This window comes from Cornus florida, unplaced genomic scaffold, assembly GCF_030987335.1.
Source record: "Cornus florida cultivar Cherokee Brave unplaced genomic scaffold, ASM3098733v1 CherokeeBrave_3.0.0_Hap2_Chr06, whole genome shotgun sequence".
Lineage (NCBI taxonomy): Eukaryota > Viridiplantae > Streptophyta > Magnoliopsida > Cornales > Cornaceae > Cornus > Cornus florida.
In genome coordinates this window covers 77,117,493-77,126,294 of record NW_026775576.1, presented here as the reverse complement: position 1 = coordinate 77,126,294, position 8,802 = coordinate 77,117,493, and the positions used below count along the sequence as shown (strand labels likewise).

The 8,802-nt window shown below is 38.5% G+C and overlaps 1 protein-coding gene across 1 annotated transcript; it reads right to left on the bottom strand.

The window, feature by feature from the left end:
- Positions 1–202: 202 nt before the first annotated feature.
- Positions 203–8,026, bottom strand: LOC132312169 (auxin transporter-like protein 2). Its single transcript, XM_059810429.1, has 9 exons — positions 7,157–8,026; positions 6,828–7,026; positions 6,526–6,711; positions 6,163–6,275; positions 5,888–6,071; positions 5,698–5,795; positions 1,897–2,104; positions 1,556–1,813; positions 203–640 (listed from the first exon to the last, which is right to left on the bottom strand). Exons 2-9 carry the CDS (start codon positions 6,996–6,998, stop codon positions 434–436), a joined length of 1,425 nt encoding a protein of 474 aa, XP_059666412.1. The 5' UTR covers positions 6,999–7,026; positions 7,157–8,026; the 3' UTR covers positions 203–433.
- Between the last annotated feature and the right edge of the window lie 776 nt (positions 8,027–8,802).

Sequence of the window (8,802 nt, the reverse complement as noted above, 5' to 3'; positions counted from 1 at the left end):
AAATGGACATCTTCAATACCAGAACAATGATGCCATGTGGCATTACAAATGGACAACCACCGGTAAGAAAAAACTTTAAACTTGTCGAGAGTGGACAATTGACATGAGATGTTGGGTGTAAACTGTTGTAATGACTTTAACACATTCATGTCAACACATTTATGTCTCAGTTGGTTATCGACTCGCCACAATTGTAGCACGGTTCTAATAATAATGACTATGCTAGATTTGAATATATAAAACATTCCACATTAATTACATATAGTACTAGAGTCAAACCAAATTAACTATTATGCTATGATACTAAAGGAATCATCACCATTCATCCATCATCTATAGATATATTGATATATATAGCCTGAACAAAAGGGGGAACACTAAGGCACACAACATATGAGAATGTTAGAATGGTGTGATTCAATGAGTTCCAAACTCAGTGATGTCCTGCTGCTGCTGGTGGCTTGCACTGGTAACACTTCGCAAAGAGCCCAAAAGTGTCAACTTGCTTAATGAAATTGGTCATGCTAGCCCACCCTCCGAATCCAAAGCCGACGACGAACACCCACAGGACCACAAACGTGTTCAACGCGTACATGGCCGTCCAGCTCGGAAGGAAGAATGGAGGTTTTTCTGCTGCATTCTGCATAAATCAAAGAAACTTGCAGTATCACATGTGGGATAATATATTCATGTATGTATATGTGTAAGGACACACATTGGTAAGGTAAAAACTGAAGTAGGAACACATGCAAGTGTCAAAATGAAACTAAATTACCCAAGTGGATTTTTTTTTTTTCAAATTAGGGGAAGGGGGGACTCAAATACGAACACACCCGCTCGGACAGTTGGGTGCTCTACCAATTAGGTCAATGTATAAAGCCCTACCCAGCCAAGTGGATTTGATTCACTATATTAGTTTGTCAACTTAGGTGTGGATAGTTTTTACCTAATTTTTGGTAACCTAAGTAGGGTAGATTCAGTGGGTCAGCTAGCCAGCTCATGGCAAGATAACGACTTAGGAGTGTGACTGTCCTATACTGATTGATATAACATCATAACTGAATGACAATGAAATACCACCAAACACATCTTATGTCATAGTTTTCAAAACCCAAACCATTAAAACCTCTAGCTGGAATTGTCGAAGTCACTTCTGAGTTAAAATGCAAAAAGGTAGTATCCTAATCCATATAGCAAATCACAATAAGACTAACGCCCGTCTTGTTTCCTCAGCAGAGGAAAGCATTGGGTAGTCAAATTACCCAAATCCGATCAATCGGCATCCTCCATTGAATGAGGTGAGTTTCACACAGTCCACTCATTCACTGCAAGAATAAGACTGGATTGTCTCCAATTTTTCATAGCACATCTTTTCTCAGCTAGTCCTTCAAGTATTTTGTATATATTAGGAATTTTGGACAAACACTTGTAATAACCGGAGCAATCATGGCATTGAGTAGTCATGGCGAGTGACTAAAAGGGGTGGGACTAGACAATGCCAGCAGGACAATAGGTACAAATGAGGATGGAGTTATAAGGGGAATAGACAGATTACCTGACGGGCCGAGGCCTTCCTGTAAGTGAGCATATGGGCAAGAGAAGGGATGATATAGACTGTGAAGCTGACCAAGAGTGCCCCCACAGCTGAATTGATAGGCCCGAAGAAGGGAAATATAATGGCCAAGAACCATATAGGTACCACCACTGGCAGCCTGGCTAGTGCCCTTAAACATATGCTCTTTGTGTCATGCATCCCTATCACTTTTTCCCACACAAAGTACAGAGGTGTACATGCAAATCCAAATGTTATGAACTGCAAAACGATAAGCAAATTGACCTGTCATGTTAAGATCTACTAATTCGATTATGAAATCATATATATATAGAGAGAGAGACCTGGTGGATGAGCATTAGGACAACGGCTGCATCACGGAAGCCATTACGGGGAAGGAGGGAGAAGGCGTTGGCGTGGTTGAGGAGTTGGTCCCCGAAGGCCCAATACATTGCTGAAGCTGATGGAAGTGTGAGGGTGAACACATAGAATGTTGCAAACAAATATATGTACTTGAACTTTTGAGGCTTCCACATTGCATGCATAATTTCCCTGTAAACATTTACAGTCACCCACATCAGAATCAGAATCAGTATAGAAGTACGACCAAATTAATTGTATAAGCACCATATGCATTGTGTTTGAATAAGTAGTAGTAAAAGGAAAATAAAGAACAGCTTTTGTTAAGAGCAAAAATTAATAACAGAAAGGAGGTAATAGTTTTACTTTGTCATTGTTGTACGAAGTATAAATATAATAACAACCCTTTTATTATATTCACAAAAATAATAATAATAATAATAAAAATAAAAGGAAGAATGGGGACGGTAGAAAACGGTAATATTTGGAGGTAACACGCCACGTGTAATAGGTGGGCACTTACTCATTTATACGAAAGGGTTGAATTATTGGATAGTACTACATACCCACCAATTTATACACACTTCAACCTCCATCCAAATTCGATGTGGGACAAGTTTTCTTTATAATATTCTCTCCCACCCGAATCCACGCAACGCGCTCGTTGCAGTCGGTCCACCCTGCCTACTCAGGGACAGACCCGGACGCCTTCCGGACTGGGCACTTAGCGTGACACCGGATTAAGGACGGAGTCTGACTCTGATACCAACTGTAACGGGTGGATCCCATTTACTCAAAAACTCGAACTATTGGATAGTACTGCATACCCACCCATTTATACACACTTCAACCTCCATCCAAATCCGATGTAGAACAAGTTTTACTTGTAACACCACGCGATCACAAATATAATGATTTTGAACAGTCCAATACAGTACATCAAGTATGCTTCTTCCTCCGATTTTAAATTATTTGGAGATACCTTTTCCTTTTATCTTTTGCATTCATTACCTTTGACTCCTTCAATGTAAAACCTTTTTAGGTGTTTCTTAGAAGAACTATTAACAATACAAAATTGAAAAAAGCAATGTATTTAAGAATGCATTTATTCTCCGAGCAACCATAAGTCCACAGCCGGAGAATAAATAAATACAGTATATTCCAGCTTTTGTTGATGACAATTCGTATACCTTCATAAATTGAGGCAAAGAAATGTCCATTTAGTCATTTTGGGTATGAAAGGGACGCGGACAAGCTGGCAGATAGGGTATGTGTCCTACACTCATTCACAAACTAAACAAAAAGACCAGGTCCATCACAATTGGCAAAAAGACCAATTTACCATCAGGTTGATCACAATTGGCCAATTGTGAGAATCGAAAACTCCACAGTTAATACTCTTTTTGTATAACTAGGAAAAAATTTACTCTCTTTCTATATAGGCCTTGTGAGAATGGAAAACTCCACAGTTAATACTCTTTTTGTATAACTAGGAAAAAATTTACTCTCTTTCTATATATATATATATATATATTTCAACTTGAAAATCACACATTCACTTTGTTCGGCCAAAACTTTTAACCCTTATTGAATGGAGTGTGAACTTTCTAAATAATTGTTTAAAGTGTGATCAAAAGTTAGTAAAATGAAAAAGATAAACTTGTCTCTCTGTTATCTATGACAAATAGTCCATGTTGTACTCTATCTGTTAGGGTCTTGCGAAAATCAAATGAAACTTGTAGCATTACTCTTATGTTATGTTTGAGAATACCGAATTGACAACTTAGAGTTGGAATGAAATAAATATATCATTAATAAAAGGATAAATTATACTTGGACCTTCTGAGATTAGGTCATTTTACACCTACATGAAGATTTTAGTTTTAATTTTCACTTATATTTGAAAGAGTGATTTGGTGTTTCACGTACACTCCAAATGTCAATTTAGAGTGATGTCAGAGTTATTTTTAGGTGTAAAATTACTATAAAACCCTTTTGATTTTGTACTGATTTTATTTCATATATAAAATGACTTAACTACCCCCAATAGACCCGTTTGAAATGACCAAAATGTCCCCAATACACAAACTGAATCCTATGGGCAAAGTTTAATGGTGGAATGAACTGCTCGGCGGGAAGCTTGAAATGTCGGCATTGGTGATGCTGAAATTTAAGGAACAACAGCCAAGGAATGAACCAAAAAGAGGTGGGTCTGTTCCACAGAGGCGAGCGGTGATGGGTGGCTGTTGGCAATCGCTGAATTGGGGTGGGTTTGTTCCGGCGTCAGTGATGATGGATGACGTGATTGCAAGGCGGCATGGAATGATGAGAACAGGAGGCTAAGACCATGAGTGGACGATTAACGTGTCCGGCAAACTTACCGGCAGAACTGTCTTCAAAGGTGAACATGGAGTGCACGCCGGCGAAATGGGTCTATGGTGATGATGGATGGCAGTTCGAAGCGACGGAGATGGCTAGTGGTTGATGGGCCAGCGATGGTGAAGATGATGGCATGGTTTTGACGGCGACGGATTGAGTAGCTCAACGTGGACGGCGACAGATTAAGCAACTCAACGTGGACGACGGTACGGAATGGCAATGGAAACACTCCGTCCAAACTCTCTCCATCGTTAAGACCATCTTGTAGCCGGAAAAACTTACTAGCGGGCTGCGGAAATGTCTTCACCAGTGAGCATGGAATGCACAGCGGCGAAATGGGTCTACTGATGATGGACGGCAGTTCGAAGCGAAGTGGGTCTGTGGTGATAATGGGCCGGTGATGGTGAAGATGATGACATGGTTTTGAAGGCGACGGATTGAGAAGCTTAACGTGGACGACTGTGCAGAATGACAGTGAGCTCGAATGGGAATACTTGGTTAATGGGTCAGCGATGGCGATGATGGACGGTAGTTCGATGCCATCTTTGGTTGTATCGTGTGTTTGTATGGTCGTCGAGCAAGGCATGGGTCCTTGGACCATGTTGTTGGCCATGTCGAGGACCCAAAAGCCACTGATGAAGATGACGATGGCGCTGGGCTTGGGGGTCTTTTTTGCTATAGGGTCGCCGAGGAGGAGGCCCAAGTCGGCAGAATAGCTGATGATGAAGACGATAGTGCAGACAGTACAGACAAGAGCGGCATCGGCAGCGATGAAGGGCCGGGCCGAAGCGGGGAGGTGCAGCGGTTGCTGTAGTTCCGGGGACAGGATAAATATTTATATAGGGGTTTTTTTGTTATTTAAGATTACAAATATTTTGTATTCAATAATTGAGGGTAAAATGGTTAATTTATTTGTATCGGAAGTATAAAAATAAGTTGGAGTATAAATGAAAGTTATGACCAAAATTTCTATCTAACTCAAATATAACCTAACCTTGAGATGTCGGTAATTTACCCTTAATAAAATTTGTCAATATTAATTTAAATTGAAAAAACAAAGCCCTACTTTCACACAAATTTTTGCTAACTGTACATTTCTTGTAACTCACAAGACCTATTTCGCAATAGGGAACGTATGCACCAACAGGGGGTCAACTAATGGGGTATAACCAAACGTGGAGAAGTTGAGGGCAAAACTGACCGGAGAAAAAATCAAGTCTCGTGATTTTGTATTTACCATTTCTCAAACCAAAAACTGCAAACAGCTCCACAGTACCACATATATTGACATATATATATATATATATATAACATTATATAGAGAATTTAATATTGTGAATTTGTGGAGTGTGTGTAGAAGCAACTTCCTTGAAGATTTCCTCATAAACATTGAAAGAATCACTTACACAGTGACGGCGTGTCCGCCGAAAGTATAGAGTATGTTAGTGGCCCCAGTGAAATACAGCACCAGCTTTTTGGGCCCAGAATGGGTCACTCCATCAGCCTGTAAAACAGTAAAAAATAGACTAAACATTTGACTGTCCAGAAAAGATTTTACTCAAGATCGGAAAGATCAGGACCGTTGATCAAAACTACCTGTCCGTGAACAAAGGCAGCAATGGTCAAATACCAAGCAGTATAGGTGGTCATTCCGAGCCCAAGGAATGACCAAATCCTGTAGTTGTGAAATGATGGTATGAACACAGTTGTAGCACAACAAGCCCCAAATATGTAGGTCCATGTCCTCTTGTCTAAGTTATCATTTATGTAGTATATGTTACTGTAATCACCCAATAAAACAAAACCCAATTCTTATTTGCCATTAATTTGAATAATTAAAAGAAAATTATGAAGAAAATAGAAAACCTAACCTTGCACAAGCTATGAGCTGTATAACAGACCCAAAGAGGAGGAAAGTGCAGTTGAAGGCCAATCCCAAAGCCTTCCATGAAGGACCAAGCAAGCCATCCAGTACTTCAAACCACTACAACCATGCTTAGCAGATAAATACAATATATATATATACACTCGGGGTAATCGTGCAATTGTAAGGTTGTTTCATTGTGATTTGTACCTGAAGCTCACGATTTCCAAATGGAAGGGAAAGAGGTGTAAAGACAAGGATGCGTGGATCATATATCTATATATATGATCCTATATATACAATTTAATTAAAATTTAAAAAGTGGGTTTTGGGTTCTCTGGGATGTGATAAATTTATTGGGCTAACTAACCTGTATGACATGGTTCTTGAAGCTGACATTCTCTTTCTCCTTTCTGGTTCGGTACTCAACATAGAGAACACTGATGAGATAAGCAGTCCAGCTTCCAAGTAGACCATAAAACACCTGTAGCAAGATGCCTGAAAGCATACCCAGTTGAGAGAAAGAGTATGGTAATGTTAACAGAACCTGTGCAACCTGTATTTCAAACCCCAAAAAAATTCAATCGAAACTCAACCAAATAACAACATACACACACACACACACACACACACACACACACACACACATATATATATAGTTTTGGGGATTACCTGATTTGATGCACAGCTGAACCAAGCATCATAAACAGACCCACCATGCCAAAGAGCATTTTTGAAGCTAAACATGGACTGATCTACAATCTCTTCATCTCTTTCAATTTGTTCAGTCTCGTTTAAGCCCATTGCAACTATGGCCTCATCAGTTTGTTTCTGAGGAACCATTTCTATCTTCTTTCACTTCTCTAGAGATCTGAAAACAAACAATACAATCCTATACAACAAACTGAAAACAAACCCAATACATAAAAATAGAAGCTAATACATAAATACGTACCAACACACTTAAAAACAAACTAATCAAAGCTCATGCTTTTCTGTACCTGGTTTTAAGAGGGTCTTTGTCTTGGGGTCGGCTTATTGTAATGCAGAAACTGAAACTGTACCGATTGACAAATGTGTGTCAGTCCGCAATCACTTGCTTTTCCACCACTGTTATAGAGAGAAACAATTTATGATATGCACCCCTTATTAAGAAAGTGTCACTGGTCACACCTTCCAGTGTGGAGTGACAAATTTTGCAGAGCTGTTTTCCAAAATTTGCATAATCTAAATTAACTATGGATTTAAAAATAATCTCTGTACTATGTTTTTTTCTCTCTCTAAAACACGCTCAAAGTTCCTCAACAAATGCGGCTTTATCCTCAGGAAAAAAATGGGTGTTTTGACAAAACCAAGACCAAGAGACCTTTTAGGAAACAGAGGCGTTACAGAGATTTTGCCAATAAAACTACCCAACGAGAAGCTTGCTTCTCTTGCATGCCAAAAAGCCTCCCTCTCTCTCTCTAAAACTTTCTCTCTCTAAAAATTGTCTGTGTTCAAGGATCGAGAAAACTGAGGAAAGGAAAAAGAAGCACCTACTGATCAGTAGTGTAAACAAAGAGGAGAGAGAAAAGTATTGGGAGGTGGTTTTGCAGAGGGAATTGAAAAGAGCACACACTTTCTCTCTCTAGTCCTGAAGGAAACACTCAAGAGAATATCCAGCAGTGAAAACGATACAACAAGGAAATCTATTTCCGTCTTGATTCCTTTTCCTCTTTCCGTTGCCTTGTCTCTCTGTGTTTTCTGGTACACTTGCCGAGAGATCTTTGACAGAGAGGAGTACTTTGGAGGAGTTCAATTTTCTGAACTTTTTATAAAGACCCTTTAATATGGTCTGTTGAGGTTACTGATCAGATCCAAAATTAACCATAGAAAAACAATTCCGTCTCAGAGGGAAATTCAATTTCCCATTAATTCCTCTTTCACCCAGTCTTTGTATTCCGTGTCAATTTATCCGGGCACTGTTGAATTGGCTTCATACGGCGGGAACGACGTCGTTTATTCCAAAGACAGGGGCTGGCTTTGATTGGTCAGCCAAATTGCTAAATTAAATACTTATTTTTCATATTTAATATATTAATTTTTAACTACCAATCCATTCAAAAAATAAAAAAAATACTGAATCACCATCTTAGTTACAGTACAATGTTTTTACACAATCGATTTTTTTTCACAATATTTTTACACAATCTAAATTAGAGTTTTGAACATTAATTATATAGAAAATTGAAATAAATTCCTCCTTTTCTCATATGTATGGGTACATCCACAACGTCTCTCTCGCCAAGAGTATCACTTGTAACAAATTATGAAATCAATAACAAAATGTGAACCAAAAAAAAAAAAAGTAAAAATCTAAATAACTCAAATTATTCATGAACAGTTTAGTTGCGAGTCTGAGTTATTTTAATAAATAGGGTAAGCCCAAATAACTATGATTCAGGTCATAGCATTAGGTATAATGTTCCAGGCAAAGTCAAAATTCAGCTTACTCATTTACTCCCCTAAAAAAAATTCTCTTTTAAACATGTAAAATTTTAAATTTGATAAAATTTCACAAACAAACAAAATAACTTTTCTTAGAAAAAGAAACCGCGTGGCTATAAAATTGAGAAGAATGACTAAATTTCAAGAACAAGGTAAAGTA

What these genes read in the sequence shown, in the direction of transcription:
- LOC132312169 (XM_059810429.1), bottom strand. Translation starts at nt 6,998, where the DNA reads ATGGTTCCTCAGAAACAAACTGATGAGGCCATAGTTGCAATGGGCTTA. An exon ending in TCAGCTGTGCATCAAATCAG is followed by an intron (nt 6,712 to 6,827) that starts GTAATCCCCAAA and finishes TTTGAAATACAG; the next exon opens with GTTGCACAGGTTCTGTTAAC. An exon ending in CAGCTCATAGCTTGTGCAAG is followed by an intron (nt 6,072 to 6,162) that starts GTTAGGTTTTCT and finishes GGGTGATTACAG; the next exon opens with TAACATATACTACATAAATG.